Here is a 17176-nt window from a genome sequence, read left to right as displayed (position 1 = left end):
CTGATCCTGGCTTTGGCCAGAGCTGGGCACAGGGATGACTGTCCCCTGTCCATCCCATGTTGAATGTTCCCATTCCTTGGGCAGGCCCCTTTCTCATTCATCTCCCAGCAAGGGACCCCCGGGAGTAGCAACATCAAGGATGAGATGCCCCAGGGAAGGGAAGGGAAGGGAAGGGAAGGAAGGGAAGGGAAGGGAAGGGAAGGGAAGGAAGGGAAGGGAAGGGAAGGGAAGGGAAGGGAAGGGAAGGGAAGGGAAGGGAAGGGAAGGGAAGGGAAGGGAAGGGAAGGGAAGGGAAGGGAAGGGAAGGGAAGGGAAGGAAAATTGGGCTCTCAAAGGCTAGACCCCGCCCTTTGCCTGCTCCTCAGCCTGACCCAGCCCAGTACCCTGGGAGCCCTCACCCTGGCAAGCTCTGCTGTCTTCAGTGGGGTTGAAGCCCATCTCACACTCGCACCGGTAACCACCAGGGGCATTGAGACACTGCCCATTCTCACAAAGGTTCACGTTGTCTGCACACTCATCCCTGTCTGAGAGTCACAGGGTCATGTACTCACCAGTTAGGCTGACTAATCATTCAGAGACCCTTGCCCCCATTACCCAGGCTCTTCAAATCCCTTAGGGCATTCATAGCATGCTTTGATGACTCAGGAGTTCCCCAATAATGCAACCTCCCAGACACTCTCAGTCACAGAAACCCTCCGAAAGCCTGGTTCAGTCTCCAACTTTTCTCTCTTGGTTCCATCCTCCCTTTTCCCAAAGGTCATATTGCAGGGCTGGGTCCCTTAGGATGAGCCAAGGGCCAGAGGCTTGAGATCCATCTCTCACCCACACAGGAGAAGCCATCCCCAGAGAAGCCCTCTCGGCAAACACAGCGGTGGGAGCCAGGAGAGTTTACACAGTCAGCATTTATGTGACACCCATGGTCTTCTGTGGCACATTCATCCAGATCTGAAGAAAAATCAGTGACTGAATAAATACCTCGAAGGAGGCTTGAGGTCATCTCTTTCAACCTTCTCAGGTGTCAAGTGAGACATTAAAGTGCTTGCCCAAGGTACCCAGGTAGTACACGGCACACCTGGGATTTGAAGTCAGGTCTTCTGACTGCAATATCAATGCTCTTTCCACTTCAACACCCAAACTAGATCTGTCTCATCTAGCCCATCTTGGCTGGTACAAAGGAGGGAGACTCATGCCTCCCACGCCTCAGTGTGAGAGATATAGACACAGAGATGGGCATAGACAGGGCCAGCTCTACCCCCTGCCTATTGTTCTCCTCCCTGCCCATCCACAATCATCTACCAGACCCATAAGACTTACCATGGCACTTGAAGCCATCACCAACCCAGCCCGACTGGCACATACAGCGAAAAGTACCCGGCACATTGACACAGGAGGCGTGGGTATCACAGTTATGGGCCCCAACAGCACACTCATCAATGTCTACAGCAGAAAGAGAAGCAAAGAAAAAGGTGGTGGTATGGGCAATGAGAGCGTTTCTGACCCTCCTGGGCAAAGGACCCAAGGCTATGAAGCCATGAGAAGAGGTGATGGAGTGGAGGATTGGTCCCTTGAGTTTTGGATGTTCTACTCCATGTGAGCTGTGCTTGCTGGTTGCTTCCAGCAGGGTCCCACTTACCTGTGCAACCTGTTGTGCCCTTCTTGACAAAATAGCCCAGTTGGCAGTGGCAGATGAAGGACCCCTTGCTATTCTCACAGTCACCATGGAGACAGATATTGGGATTCAGGTCACACTCGTTCACATCTGGGAGAAAGAGTTTCTTATTAGAAAGTCCCCTTTCCCAGCTCTTTCCCTTTGCCTGGTGGGGAATGGACAGGACCCTCAAAGCCAAAGGAAGAGATACCCTGGGCCAGGGGCAGTGTAAAGCCAGATTTCCTTCAAGGAGGATGGGAAGGGAGAAAGATGGGGGAGAGATTAGAGGGTCGGAGAGGAGACAGATGGGATCAGTAGAAAGCATCCCAGAACCCTAAAAACACAAAGATAGAAGGATCTCAAATACTGTGTAATCCAAACCCTTATCTCATACAGAAATCTCTTCATGGCCTTTCCAGTTTTAACTGGGATACCTAGTGAAAGGGAGCTCGCTCTTTCCGAGGTAGCCCATTCCACTGTGGAGCAAATCTAGATATGAGCAGTTTTTTCTCCTTTTATTGAGATGAAATTGGCTTGTCTACAACCTGTTCTTATGGTGTTTAATTTTACTCTCTGGGTCAAGCAAAATGAGTCTAGATTGACAATGTCACTGTGATAGCTGCTCCACAGTGATCACTCCCTGGCCTATGTCTCCAGACTCGGGATTGCCAGTTCATCCAATGAATCCTTATAAGTCACAGCCCCTACTCAGTCCCCTTTCCTCCCAGGCCGCCTTCTTCTTGCTGCTCTCTAGCTAGCCTGCATCCCTCCAGAAAGCCAGCTCTAGGCACATTCTTACAGACTAGGGGCGGTACTCTCTCTTCTTTCCTACTGGCTTGTGTCTCTCTTAATAGCTTTTTATTTTCCAAATACATGCAAAGATAGTTTTCAACATTCACCTTTGCAAAACCTTGTGTTCCAAATTTTTCTCCCTCTCTCCCCCCATCTTCTCCCCTAAGCAGCAAGTAATCCAATAAATGTTAAACATGTACAATTCTTTTATGTAGATTTCCACATTTATCATGCTACTGTGTCTCTCTTAGAACACCCTATAATTACACTGGGCTGCCATGCCACACTAATAACTCCTGTTGAGTTTGTGATCACCTAGAACTCCCAGATCTTCTTCAATGTCTGTTCTTTCTTATTTCTGTTAAGTCTTGACTCTCTATCCAAGATCCTAAACCCATTTATGCTTCTGCGGATGGAAGAAAGGGAAAGGAGCAGAAAAAGAAAGAAGCAGGGCAGGAAAGAAGACAAAGTGGGGCACAGGGAAAGGGGGAGCTGAGAATGTGTTGGCAAAAGCTCCGGAAAGGTCTCTTACTGGTCTATGAGGAGTTGAATAGAAGTATCCTCCTCTGCTCCCCACCCACTATGGATGACGAAGGGTCAGAGTCAGGGGAGATGGCAGATCTGAGAAGACTATGCTGGGGCCAGGATAAGAGGCAGTAGGAAACACTCCAGATTGTAAGTCAGGGGAAGTAAATTTGAAAATTAATTCTGCCCATGATTCACTGTGTGATTTTTTTCCCAACTGTAAAATGGGAATAAGAAACCAAACCTAGCTTCCCTTCTGTTTCAAAGACAAGATGAGAAAATGAAGGTCAAACCCCTATCCAAAGACACATATCAGAGGTCCTTGTTACTACTGAAGCCCGCCTCCCTACCATGCTCAGTCCCATCCCCAAGTCCTCACCAATGCAGGTCTTCATATCAAGGGTAGCCATGAAGCCATCATAGCAGAGGCAGCGATGGTGGCCAGGTACATTGGTACACTGGCCCCCGTCACAAATGTCTGGGTTCTCTTCACACTCGTCGATGTCTGGGGGAGAAGGAGGACAGAGGTTGAGGCTGGCAGCTGGGGAAGAGGCTGGGTCTGGGAATGAGTTTACAGCTGAAGCTAGCCAGAGCTTGAACTAGGGCAGGGCCAATAGTGTCTTGCTCCAGGGTGAAGAATTTAATGGGGAGCACTTAAACTTCTCTAAAGAAAGAGATGAGTAGAGAGGAGCTATGGTGGAATAAAGCAGGTGACAGGAGAGTGGATGGGGGCAGCTCAACTGCAGCACCATCTCAGGAGCTATATCTCCATAAGTTCCCCAGTAAGAAGGTTTGAGAGGGTAGAGGTCACCATAGAAGCACCAGAGTTTTAGCCCAGAAGAGCAGAAAAGAAGGAAGTCCATTACACCTCGATATCAGGGGAGAGGAGCTGCCAGGATGTCTAGGAGTCCAAGTTCCAGTGGCAGATTGGGGGACATTTCCTACTGGCCCCCAGAGAGGAGAACCTTTCAGGAAAGGAATGACTGGGAAGGGGAGAGGGTACTTTGGTCCCTGTCAGAGAGCCATGCCTTCCCCACTCTGGGAACTTCCCGGATTGCAGGGAATGGGTGGGGTTGAAGGAGCCCAGAGTTAGAATCAGCTCTGATAAGACTCTTAGAGGGATCTGGCTGGGACAAGTCTCTTTCACCTTCTTTTCCCTATCTGTTGGCTGGAATGCTCCCTCCTTCAGCCCCACCCATTCCCTGCAATCAGGCTTCCTGGATGCCAAGTATGAAGGATCAAATGACCTTAGCACTTAGTTATCAATAATAAATATTTAAAATTGGAAACATCCAGAGGGGGCTGGGGGATGGAAGGGTAGAGTGAAAAGTTGGCAGCTTCTCCTGAAGGGGCTTCTGGTGTCCTGGGGTTGCCTCCATCCGGGGTCAGGGTCCCTGGTTCTTCACAGCCTAGAAGGGGATGGTCTCCCACAATTGTCAAGACCTTGTTGCTTCTCAACTCAAGAACTTTATGGTGTTTGTTTCATGAGCAAAAGACCCTGGCTCTGAGACATAGGATAAGCTGGGGCAGGACTGGACGAAGGAATCACATGCAGGAAGGCAGCTCACCTCGCCACTGACGGTCAGTTCCAGGCCACCTACCTGCACAGGCCCTACCATCGGGCATCAGGGCATAACCCTCCCCACAGCTGCACTGGTAACTGCCTTCGGTGTTGGTGCAGTGGGACTCACAGCCCCCATTTCCCACGCTGCATTCATCAGTATCTGTGGGAGACAGAAGGTGGGACTGAAGCTCTTTGGAGCCAGGTCGGCAGGGCCAGCAAACAGGCTGATGGGGAAAGGGGAGAAACTGAGGACATGGGAGGGAGGCAGGAATGGAGAGGGCTAGACAGAGATAGGGATTATGCTGAGGTGGAGATGGGGATGTGGGAGAACGATGACTATAAACTCTTTGAGGATAGGGACCCTCTGCTTCCATTTCAGTATCCTCACCACCATGGGCAGCATCTGGCTCATAATAGGTACTTAATAATGCTTGTTAAAAATCAAACTGAATCCTGTGAAATTAAAATGCTCAAATTGCCCCAAAGGAGAGCTTTAAGAATGTCCCTCTCAAAAATAAGTAAATTAATTAATTAAAAAAAAAAAAACAAAACGGAATGTCCCTCTCTCTCTTTTTTGCAGACTGGAGAAGAGGAGGATGCCGGCTGTGGTATATTACAGAGAATGTTAGATTTAGTTAACGTTTTGGCTAGTTTTGATGAATTGATTTTTTTTTCTCCTAGTTCTTTGTCACAAAGGAGAACAAGGGTGAGAGAGTTATTGGAAAACACATATATAATATAGAATATAATGTATATATAATACATTATATTATAAATAAATTATACAAGCAAAAGATAGCAATATAAATTAAATTAAACACAGCATTAAATTCCTTGTTGAATTGAACCAGAATAGATTAGGTGAAAACTAGGATGAGATAGACTTGAGGAAGATAGAATGAGGTAGTGACCTTAAAATGAGAGGGTGGGGTGAATAAATTGAGGTGATAAGAGGAAAGGAGATGGGGAAGGGAAAGAATCAGGCAAATAGGATAGAGTTAAATGGAGTCAGAATTGGATTAGAATGAAATGAGGCAGGGATGGACAGATTGGAAATAGGAGAGACAAAAGTCTATCCTTAAAAAAAAAAAAAAAAAGGAATATTATGACAGGAATTGAACAGACAGACAAGAGCGACTGGGGTAAGGTGAGATAAGGATGGGTACAGAGAGGAGAATAGGGTTGGCTTAGGCAGGGATGGTGGTTGGGACAGTCCTGGGTCCAGGGCTCACCTATACAGCCCTGTCGGTCTGGGGTAGACTGGAAGCCAGTGTCGCAGGCACATTGGTAGGTACCAATGACGTTCACACAGCGCCCATGCCGGCAGAGGTTGTCTCTGAGGGAACACTCGTTCACATCTACGGAAGGAACCACCAACAGCTGGGGAGCCAAGGCAGGGCCCAGAGGACCCTCCCCACTCTCCCGGCCATGCCTTGCCCAAGCCACTCACCCTCACAAGCGTTGCCATCAACTGACAGCTCATGGCCGGGAGGGCACAGGCACTGATAGCTGCCATCGTTGTTGACACAGGTCCCTCCTCGGCAGAGCAACGGGTCCTGAGCACACTCGTCAATGTCTGGAAGGAGAAGCAGATGGGACAAAGTCAGCCTTCGTCCGGGCAGAGTGGGAGGCTGTCTGCATTCATGAGAACAGGTCCCCCACCTGCCCCCGCCCAATCCCCTCCGAGCCAAAGGGACTGGCAGAGCAGATCACTTCCCTTCTTGGAGCCTCACTTCCTCATCTGTAAAATGAGAGACTTATCTAAGGTGGCATGGGGGCTAGAGCACTGGGTCTGGAGCCAGAAAGTCTTGAATTCAAATCCTGCCTCATGCACTTCCTAGCTGTGTGACTTCTCTCAGCCTCAGTTTCCTCAAATGCAAAGTGGGGAATAGCACCTACCTCTCAGGGTTGTGAGGATCAAATAAGACAATTTTTGTAAAGTCATTTGCAAATTTTAAAGGTTATAAATCTCTCTCTCTCTTCTCATTCCTTTCCCCTCCTTTTTCTCTCTTCTCTTTTTCTCCTCTCACTTCTTTCTCTCTTCATCTCTCCTCTTTTCTCTCACGGTTTTCTCTCTCTTCACCTTTTCCTATTTCTCTTCTTTTTTCTTTCATCTCCCTTCTCTTTCTTTTCTCTTTTACTCTTTACTTCTCTTTCATCTGTCCTTTTTTCTAATAACAGTTTTTATTTTTCAAAATATATGGAAAGAAAGTTTTCAACATTCACCCTTGCAAAACCTTACGTTCCAAAATTTTTTCTTCCTCCCTCTCCACCTCCTCTCTCCCCTAAACAGCACTATAATCCATTATAGGCTAAACATGTGCAATTCTTCTAAACATATTTCCACATTTATCCTGCTGCACAAGAAAAATAAGATCAAAAGGGAAAAAATATTGCTCTTTTTTCTTTGTCCTCTCTGTCTTTCTCCTTTATCTTCTCTCCTCTCTCCCTCATCTTTTTTCTTTCTTCTCTTTCTCTAGTTCTTCACCTTTTCTCTTTCCTTTCTCCTTTCTTCTCTACCCCCACTCCTCTCTCTCTCTCTCTTCTCTCTCTCTCTCTCTCTCTCTCTCTCTCTCTCTCTCTCTCTCTCTCTCTCTCTCTTTCTGTTTCTTCTCTGTCTTTCCCTCTTTCCCATCTCTCCCCAATTATCTCTAATATCCCTTCCAATCCAACCATTCTGTGAAATTCTGAGCCAAGGCATTAACTGTGTGACCTTGGAATGCACTTCCTCTTCTGTGCACGTTCCCTCATCTGTGAAATGAAGATAATGTTTGCACTACCTACCTCATAGGATTGCTATGAGCAAGTGCTTTGTAAATCTCTCTTTCCTGTTTTATTTCATGTTACTCTCTTTCACAAACTTTGTGTCTCAATCAGATTTACTCTCTGGCTGCTTTTGAAGCTGGCTCCAGCTTACGTTGCAAGGCTTACTGTACATTACTCACTTTCACACATTCTACTTTTTAGCCAAATGGAACATTCCAGTTTGGTTGGAATAGGATGTCCAGGAGGAGATGTAATGTAAAATAAATCTGGAAAGATAGCTGGAGCCTGATTATAGAGGACTTAAAATACCAAACAGGGGAGTTTGTATTTTATCTTAGGGGCAGTAGCAAGCTATTGAAGCTTCTGGAGCAGGAAAGTGAAATGGTCAAAAACATGTTTTAGGAATATCAATCGACAGCTTTAAGAAAGATAGATGGGAGAGGGAAGAAAGTGGCAGCAAGGAAACCAATCAGAAAGTTACAATAACAGTCTGGGTGAGAGATGATGAGGACCTGAACAAGGATGGTACCTATGTGAATGGAGAGAAGTGGACAGGTACAAAGGATTTGGAGAGAAAATCAATAAAGTGAGGCAATTGATTGGCTATAGGGCCACAATGAGGACATTCTTGGAGAGAACATATGGTAAGGATAAAAAACCCTAATAAATTACTTTCATTTCTAATTAATTTTAAATTAATAAGGTGCTTTCCTCTAGTGGAATTAAGAAATTATTAATCTGGAAAACAGAGCAGAGACTTTGAAGCATGAAGAGTTATAATTATTCATATTATTACTAAAAAAAATAGTGGACATTCACATAGCACCTCAAAGTTTACAAAGTACCTTGAGTGCATATATATTGCCTTACTTGAATCTCACAGTGATTGTCTAGAGAAGGAAGCTGGGAAAGGCTTTATTGTCCTCTCTGGGACTCAGTTTCCTCTTCTGAAAAGTGGATGGGTGGACTAGAACCCTTCCATCTTGAAACCTATAACATTCAGTATAACTATTTTCATTTTACAGATGGGGAAACAAGGTCAACTAACCTGTCCAAAGTTACACAGTTAATTATAGCAAACCCAGATAAAGATGCACACAATGAAAATAACAACTTCCACTTCTAATCACAGAAAGGCTTCCTATCTAAAGCACTAGGATTTTGTCCCTTTCTTTGGGGTCAAAAGAGAATAAGATTATGTGAAGTGCTGAATTCTGATTTAGAGTTCAAGACCCAGCTCTGCCAATGACTACCCCTGAGCTCTATGGTCTCAGTCTTCTCAATATAAAATGAGAGAGTCAGACCAAATGACCTCTAAAGTTTCCTGCCAGCTCTAAATTTATGAATCTTTTTTACTTCTGCGTCTCATTAATAACTTGTATATAATTTATATCATTTAAAAAATCAGAATTTTTCCCTAGATACCTTCCTTACTACTCCCATGGAATCCTCCTTTATCACAGCTAGGTGATGCCATAGTGCAGAGTGCTGGACTTTTCAGAAAGAACTGAGTTCAAATCCTGTCTCAGATACTCACTAGTTGTGTGACTCTGGGCAAGTCACTTAACCTGGTTTCCTCATCTGAGGGTAATAATAGCACCTACCTTCTAGGGTTGTTGGGAAGATTAAATGAGATAGTATATACAAAACACTGTGCAAAACTTAAAGAGCAATATAAATGCTAACTATCAACAGCATCAAAGAAAATTTAGAGCAAAGCCCAACTGAAAAACTTCTTTCGTTTACAGATGAAAAATCAGATGCTAGAAAGTTAAATCATTTTCCCAAGGACACTTAGCTGCTTTTGGCAAAATGGAATCAGAACCCATTTCCTGCCTTCACATCTGGTTGTTATTATAATAATATAGTATTTAACATATTATAATTATATAATAGTTATGTAGTCATAGTATCTAGGTAATAATTATAATAATAACTTGTTAATATGAAAGGCATAGTAGATAAAGAGCTAGCCTCAGAAAGACATAAGTTGACAGAGATAGATTGTATGAGTCTATACAAGTCTCTGTACTAGTTCCTTACCTTCTCTGTGCCCCCAAGAGATGTACTGAGGCTCTAAGTTACAGAGAAGGAACTGACTTGCTTTGATAAAGTTTCCTCATCTGTAAAATGAGAGGGATGGATTATGTGTCTCTTCTAAGGTTCCTTCTGGTTATGAATTCCACAATCCCATAAATCTAAAGTCAACTTCCCAGGGATCCAGGAAAATGGATGGCTGGACTGGAGCTAGACTCCATGAACTGGACAAAGACACTTGCTGTAAGGGAGGTGTCTCTAAAGAACACAATTCCGAAGTTGGAAACTGAGTAACTATGAAGTATTCCGGCACTTTGCCAATCCATACCAAATTTGTGCCCTGAGATTCTTCACAAATGTGTCAAATAGATGCATTTTGAACAGTTGGCCTAGATCTGATGCTGCAAGTGACTCACTGTGAGGAGGATGGGGACAGAACAGAAAAAAATCCCCTAAAAACTGTGACTATATAATAATTGATATAATAATGAAGCACTTTATAGAAGTTATCTCATTTGACCCTCACAACAACTGTAGGAGTTGGGTGCTGCTATCATCATTTTCATTTTACAGATAAGGAAACTGAGGCAGAGAGCATTTGAACAGGGTCATAGAGCTAATAAGTGTCTGAGGTAGGATTTGAACTCAGATGTTCCTGAGTCCGGGCTTAGTAGTCTATCTGTGATATAACCTAGGTGCATAAGAAAGGATTCCTCCAAGATTCATATCTGAGAGCTGATGGAGAAGATAGCAACCTAAGATAGACATTAAATAGCACAACTTTCCAGGACTGTTCTAAGACTTCCCAGGCTAGTTGGGGCCCTCATGTGTGTGTGTGTGTGTGTGTGTGTGTGTGTGTGTGTGTGTGTGTGTGCGTGCATCCTCTATTCTGGTCAGATTTTTAGACTTGTCTTGCAATCATGAGGAACAATCTCAGGAAAAGACTTTAGGTCTCTACCCCTGACCCCCACCTACCCATGCAGTTCTTCATCATCATAAAGCCACTTTCATAACCCTGGAAACATTCACACTCAAAGCTGCCCAGTGTGTTGACACAGGTTCCATGGCCACAGAGGTCGGGGGAAATTCGACACTCATCGATATCTGGGAAGAGAAAAAGCACTGGTCATTGGAAGGGGAAAGGAGACACTGGTCACTGGGGAGGGAGAGGGAGTCAGTGTCTGGGGAGAAAATACTAGTTACTGTTAGGGGAGAGGAGAATTGTTTAAAGTATGTAGGGAATAATACATGGATCAGCGTCAGAGAATAAATAATACTGGTTAGCGATTAGGGAAAGGGCACACTGGTCAATGTTAGTTAGGGAAGAGGAAGATTTTGTGAAGGTCAAGAAGAGAGTAGACACTGGTCAGTGCCTGAGGAGAAGAGAGATTTCTCAAGGTGCAGAAACTCCCCATCGGTGTCAGAGACTAGATAATAGTGCTAAGTGTTTTGGGATCAGACACAGTGGTTAGAGATACCGGAAGAAGGGCCACTGGAAAAAGATACAGGTTATGAATTTAGGGAGAAGAAATGCTGCTCAACATCTGGACAGAAGTAAGACATTGGTTGATATCTGGGGAAAGGAATGATCGATGTTTTGGGAAAAGGAGATATTGACCAAAAATCAAGGGGAGATGAGACATTGGTCAGGCTCAAGGTCCGTGTCAGAGGACAGAAGAGACCCGTCAGTGTCTGGGAGGCAGCCACAAAACCCAGACACGAGTCCCTCTGAATGACTTTTATGTCTTCCTCTGGGACACGGGCTCTGAGGACGGAGGGCTGGGAAACAGACCTGTGCAGTTCCTCTCCTGAGCATCGAGAGCGAAGCCATTGCCACACACACAGCGGAAGCTGCCCACGGTGTTCCTGCATGAGCCGTGGGTGCAGAGCCCCGGGAAAGCCTTGCATTCGTTCACATCTGGTGTGATATTGGGGAGAGAAGCAGGAGAAAATGGGAGAAGTCGTACTGTGTCAGAGAGTGTCCTTCCCCTTTACCCAAGCCCCTGCCAAGTCCTCTCACCTTTGTAGAAGGGCCTGCCCGAAAGGAAATCCCTGCTGGCAAAACCAGGGCCCCGGGGGCATATGAGGGCGAATTCTGGGGAGCCCGGCTCTGGGCACGCCTCACAGCCAGTGCCCCAGGCAGCCCCCACAGAGCAGCAGCACATGTCCATCCGATACTTGCCCGCCAGTGGGGCGAGGCATTCATCTTCATCCCACTTCAGGAAACACTGCTCTACCCTCACATCTGTCCAAGGGGGGGAGGGAAGGAAGGAGAGGTCACTGGGGGGGTCACATCTGGCCCGAGGTGGGTGGGCACGGTCACCTTCCTGACATCTGGAATTCCTTTGAGTCAACCTAGTGCTCTATCCTCCTGTACCCTCCTCTCCCTCCCTCTCTCTCCTTTCCCCCCTGCTCTCACCCATACACAGTCTCTGACTGTCTCTTTTCTCCCTATCTTTCTCTCTCTTTTCTCTCTCTCTCTCTCTCTCTCTCTCTCTCTCTCTCTCTCTCTCTCTCTCTCTCTTTCTCTTTCTCTCTCATCTCTGTCTCTCTTTCTCTCTCTCATCTGTCTCTGTCTCTGTTTCTGTCTCTGTCTGTCTCTCTGTCTCTCTGTCTCTCTCTCTCTCACACACACACACACACACACACACACACACACACACACACACACGGTCTCTGACGGTCTATCTTTCTCCCCGTCTCCCTCTGTCTCTATCTGTCTCTCCCTCTCCCTCCCTTCTCTCTTTCTATCTTTGTCTCTCTGTCTCTCCCATCTCTCTCTCCCTCTATGTCTCTGTCTGCTTCTCCCTCTCTGTCTCTATCTCTTCTCTGTCTCTATCTCTCCTTCTCTGTCTCTGTCTTTCCTCTCTGTCTCTCTCTTCATTTCTCTCTTTGTCTCTCTCTGCCTTTGTTTCTCTGTGTCCCTATCTGTCTGTCTGTCTCTCTATCTCCTGTTTCTGTCTCTTTATCTGTCCCTGTCTGTTTCTCTCTCACACATACACACACACGTCTTATTTATCCTTGTATCCCTAAACCCTGATCACAGACCCTCACACATCTCAGGAACTTAATGAGAATTTATTAAACTTTATTAAGATGATGTGAATTGCTAGGAGAATTTGAGCTTCAGGATGAGGTACAAAAACTGACATTGATTTTTGCTCGGTAAGCTTTCAGTAAATGCTCACTCACTATCAAAGACCTTGCACACAAAAAGACACCTGGACATATTTGCTGGATTGAATATTCAAATCAAGGTTCAGGGATGAGATCAGAACTAAAATATAGTCTAGGAAGAGTTAGAAGTCCAGAAATAACAATAACTATCTGTTTTAGCAATTTCCTTAAAGAAGGGAAACCTACTGAGGATTAGTGAATAATGCCAGGATAGGAGTGTTCCCATGACCTGTGTCCCTTCCTGTGCCTGGGCAGCGAGCCCAGGGCCACGCAGGAATGGTGACCTTACTCACCCACACACACACGCCCAGTGCTGTCCAGGGTCAGACCCTCAGGACACTCGCAGCGGAAGGAGCCGGCAGTGTTGAGGCAACGTCCATTGGGGCAGACACTGGGGAAGACTTCACACTCATTCACATCTGGAGATGGTGTAAGGGAGAGACAAGTTAAGGGTACAGTTGAGGGGGGTAAAAGAGGCCTGGGGAGATGAGGGGAGTGCTGTGGGTATCTAAAAAATCTGAGGTCGAACGTGGGAAGGAAGGGAAAACCTCCCACCTCAGGAAGTACAGATTTTCTTTTGCAAGAAGATGTAGTAACAGAGGACGAGGGAAAGCCCACCATGCCGGGAGCGATGGCAAGAACAAATGAAATAGGGGTAAGTGATCCCTTCAGCATTTTACTCAAAACACAACAAAGGATTGCACTTCCCCACTGTTTCATGGCTTACAAAAAGCTTTCCTTATAATGATCCCAGCAAGGAAAGCAGAGTATCTCTTTCTTATGACAGATAAGGAAAGAGAAGATCAGAGAAGTATGATTTTTCAGCTAAGATTACACAGCTAGGAAGGAAGGGAAGAAAAAAGGAGAGGTGTGGGCCTGGAATCTTAGCCCTCAGCCTCAGAAGGGGTCAGGTCTTCCTGCCTGCCCTGGAATTGGGGTGTGAAGAGGGGAGAGCCAGGGGGGGACTTACCTTCACAGGTGAGTCCTTTCATACGAGCAAAACCTCGGGAACAGGCTGGGTCTGGGAGGAGGAGAAGGAAAGGGATTGACATTGCTGGTTGATGTCTCCCTCTCCCCCCAAGCAGGTTGGTCCAGATGGGAGCTCCAAGCCAGCAAACTCTTCTCCCATCTGAGCCTATGCCCACCCTGGCTGGAGCCAGAGATATGGTCCTCAGAGAATGCTGTGCCAGCGGGAAGGAACATTTATTTCTCTGCCAATCAGAGGGCATAAGATTTTAAGCTGGAATGAAACCGAGGATCATCTGGTTCAAGTTCCACATTTTGCAGAGCAGGAAACTATCCCAGAGAAGGGAAGGGGCTTGGCAAGAGTTACTTGAGATAGTGAATTGCAAAGCTGGGTCATTTGCAGACTGGCACTTTCCCTACTTCCTCCTCATACTCTTCAGACCACCAGGAGCTCCCTGACCCCAAACATGAGGTTCACTGGCCCTGCCCAGGGCAAGACTCTCAGCCCTGGGAAAGCTTCACACCTCAGGCTTGAATGTGATCAATACAGCCTGATGAAGGCTCACTGGTAGACAGCCCCACTACTAATTGGCCCTGGCACTTTGCCTGGTCCCGGAACCAAAAGTCAAAACATCTTAGGTTTGGAAGGCACTGAAGGGGACATCAAGCCCAAACTAAGTGGAGATTTCATCTTTAGCATCATTGACAACAAAATGACTTTCCAGCCCCAGCTTGGAGACCCAGAGTGATGGAGAGTTTACTACATCACAAGGTAGACAACCATTACATGCTTGGATTGCTCTCGCTGAGAAGTTTTTCCATATATTGAACTTCTACTCTCCTTGCTTCTGAATTTCTTCTCCATCCCCTCTAATCAGCATCCTGGTTTTATCCCTATCCCCTGCTTTGGACCTACCACTTACCTGTCTCACAGAGCTGGCAGGGGCTGCCCCAGGCAGCTCCTAGGGTGGCACAGCACTCAGACCTCAGCGTGGCACCATTGATGTTGGCTTCACAGCGGCCATCCTGAATCTGAAGCCAGCACGTGCCTTTCATGCTGTCTGTGGAACAGAGATGGAACCGATGGAGCAGGGGTGGGATCTGGAACCCTCACCGAGGCTCCTCCATCCATTACCCACATGGGTTTGGAGGAAGGGCAAATGGAGGGGCATTCCATCAAGGGGGAGTTACTAGTGCTCACCCACACAGACGTTGCCAGCAGGGTCCAACCGGCTGCCTGGGGAACACTCGCAGGCGAAGGATCCCGCGTGGTTACGGCACAGCCCATTCACACATGGGTTGGATAAGCATTCATCAATATCTATGGGAAGAGAGAATTGGACCCTAAGTACAAGCCCAGGGATTGAGGAAGATCTTCTGCCCCAAGAGACCTCTGCAGATTCTGGCCCAGCCCCAGGACCTTCCCCAAGGTGATCAAATGAAGCTCATTGTTCAGTAGCAGAATGAGACCAGTGGTACAGGGACAAATGTGTTTGTGCAAAGGTATGAATGTGTAGGGGTAGATGGGTGTTCATGGGTATTCCTGTGTGTGTACTCCGTCTTGCACAGAGGATACAGCAGGATCGTGAAAGACCTCAGGATCATTTTATTGATGACTGGTTAAAGGACCTACAGATGATTAATGAGAAGAGAAGGCTCAAAGGCTGTTTCCAAGGATCATAGGATTATCTGTTCAGAAATGGAAAGGACCTCAGAGGCCACTTAGGCTAACCTCTTTATTTCTGGATGAGACCCAAATGATTTGGTCAGGTCACAGAGCTTGTAAAGGTCAAAGGTAGGATCTGAACCCCAAGTCTCCCTGATTTCACACACTCCTCATGGAGAATGATTTGATTAGGGTTTTTTGAACCCAGTGGGCAGAATTAGAGACCATGGGCAAAAGTCAAAGACCAGAAGATTTCAGCTCAATGAAGGAGAATCGAGCTGTCCTAGAGTGGAATGGTGGTCTCAGAGGTAGGGCTCCTACCATTGGACCAGTGAGCCAGACAGTGGTGGCTGGCCTCTCATCAGGACTATGGGAAAGGAGATTTTCTGTCAACAATGGAATAGAGACGGAAACCTCTCTCACCTTGAGTCTCTACTAGTAAATGTACAGTTGAGAACTGTGTGTGTGTGTGTGTGTGTGTGTGTGTGTGTGTGTGTGTGCATGCATGTGTGTGCATGTGTGTGCAACTAGTGTACATGCAGGCAGCATGGCCAGGTACCTTCACAGGAGTCTGTTTCAGTCTTGAACGTGAAGCCTGTGGGGCAGGTGCACGTGTAACTGCCAGGGGTGTTCCGGCAGAGCCCGTTGTCACAAAGGAGGCGGTTCAGGGCGCATTCATCCACATCTGGGGAGGAAATAATAAAATTTATGGGCATAGCACAGAAGAATAAGAAAGAAACTCCCTTTCTCTCCCCAGCATTTGAAGTGGGATTAGGAAGGCACAGTTCCCAGGAGTGGGGGTGACTCCCAGCTATCCCGTTTCTAGTTCCCAGCTCTATTTTTGGCTCTGGCCAGTCCAGTCTCTCACCCTCTTCTGATACTGGTCTGCCTGGGGCAGTGCTCTGGTTCTACCAGGGAAGCAGAACTCAACTGGAGGTGGTACTAGTGAGATGCATGGACATGATAAGAAGGATTGATAGAGGGGTAGGAGGGTGAAGGACAGGAAGGCAAAATGATAGGAGGACAGTGAAATAGGGAAGTGTGTGTGTGTGTGTGTGTGTGTGTGTGTGTGTGTGTGTGTGTGAGAGAGAGAGAGAGAGAGAGAGAGAGAGAGAGAGAGAGAGAGAGAGAGACAGACAGACAGAGACAGAGAGACAGAGAGACAGAGAGACAGAAAGAGAAACAGACAGAGAGAGACAGATTGGTAGAGACAGAGAGATACAGGAGAGAGAGGAAAGAGACAGAAACAAAGAGAGAGAATGAGAAACAGAGACAGAGACAGAGAGAGACAAAAAGAGGAATGCAGAGGAGACAGAGTTAGAGAAAGAGAGAAAGAGAAAAATAGTAAAAAGCAAGAGAGATGATGGGGTGTGGGGGAAGAGGAAAATGATGAGTGGAGAAGGTATAAAGGAGGAGGAGTGAGGGATGAGGGATCAAGATTAAGGAGTTAGAGAAGTGTGAGAGAGAGGAAGAGAAGCATAGGAGAAGAAATAGGGCGATTGGAAACATTGAGGGAAAGGAAAGGGAGATAGAAGATGAAGAGAATGGGACAGAACAAGGAAAGAAGGATGGGGAGATGGGGGGGCAGGAAAGGAATGAAGTGGTATAAAGGATGGGGATGCTGATTAGTCCCTGCTCAGACTTATACATACCCACACAGTCCTTGCCCGGAGGATCAGCCTCGTAGCCCAGGTGGCAGATGCATCTGTAGCTGCCCCGGAGATTCTCACATACACCATTGGGGCAGATGTCAGGGTTCAGGGCACACTCATTGATATCTGGGGTAGCAAAACAAAGGAAGCACTCTACTCTCTCTAGGAAGCTGCCTGAGCCCCTCACTCCCACCCCTCCCCCTACACTCATGATATTTGCCACAATATCCCCCTTTCTTCCCTGAGTCATTTTTGAGAAAAAACTAATGGGAAACTAATAATGGCACCTAATACCCCTATGTCATTTTAAGGATTGTCAAGTACTTTCCTCCTTGGAAAAAGAGAAGAGCAAATGGTTGTGGAGGCTAGATGACTTTTCCAGT

At 46.5% G+C, this 17176-nt stretch overlaps 1 protein-coding gene across 2 annotated transcripts in view; it reads right to left on the bottom strand.

Moving 5' to 3' along the window:
• The window catches only part of FBN3 (fibrillin 3), a 100979-nt gene that overhangs the window by 43114 nt on the left and 40689 nt on the right, over window positions 1-17176 (bottom strand). Inside the window, exons 17-33 of one of the 2 annotated variants that reach the window (XM_074301669.1) lie at window positions 16794-16919; window positions 15701-15826; window positions 14677-14796; window positions 14399-14536; window positions 13480-13530; window positions 12803-12928; window positions 11353-11577; window positions 11125-11250; window positions 10308-10436; window positions 5980-6105; window positions 5762-5887; window positions 4567-4689; window positions 3345-3470; window positions 1634-1759; window positions 1315-1437; window positions 823-945; window positions 399-524 (exon numbers count right to left, since the gene is read on the bottom strand). In XM_074301669.1, coding sequence (XP_074157770.1) covers window positions 399-524; window positions 823-945; window positions 1315-1437; window positions 1634-1759; window positions 3345-3470; window positions 4567-4689; window positions 5762-5887; window positions 5980-6105; window positions 10308-10436; window positions 11125-11250; window positions 11353-11577; window positions 12803-12928; window positions 13480-13530; window positions 14399-14536; window positions 14677-14796; window positions 15701-15826; window positions 16794-16919 — 2166 coding nt within the window. The remainder of the gene's footprint in view (window positions 1-398; window positions 525-822; window positions 946-1314; window positions 1438-1633; window positions 1760-3344; window positions 3471-4566; window positions 4690-5761; window positions 5888-5979; window positions 6106-10307; window positions 10437-11124; window positions 11251-11352; window positions 11578-12802; window positions 12929-13479; window positions 13531-14398; window positions 14537-14676; window positions 14797-15700; window positions 15827-16793; window positions 16920-17176) is intronic. The other variant, XM_074301675.1, reaches the window with a different exon arrangement.

The sequence above is a fragment of the Sminthopsis crassicaudata genome, chromosome 1 (assembly GCF_048593235.1).
Source record: "Sminthopsis crassicaudata isolate SCR6 chromosome 1, ASM4859323v1, whole genome shotgun sequence".
Taxonomy (NCBI): domain Eukaryota; kingdom Metazoa; phylum Chordata; class Mammalia; order Dasyuromorphia; family Dasyuridae; genus Sminthopsis; species Sminthopsis crassicaudata.
This window is presented reverse-complemented; position numbering and strand designations above follow the sequence as displayed.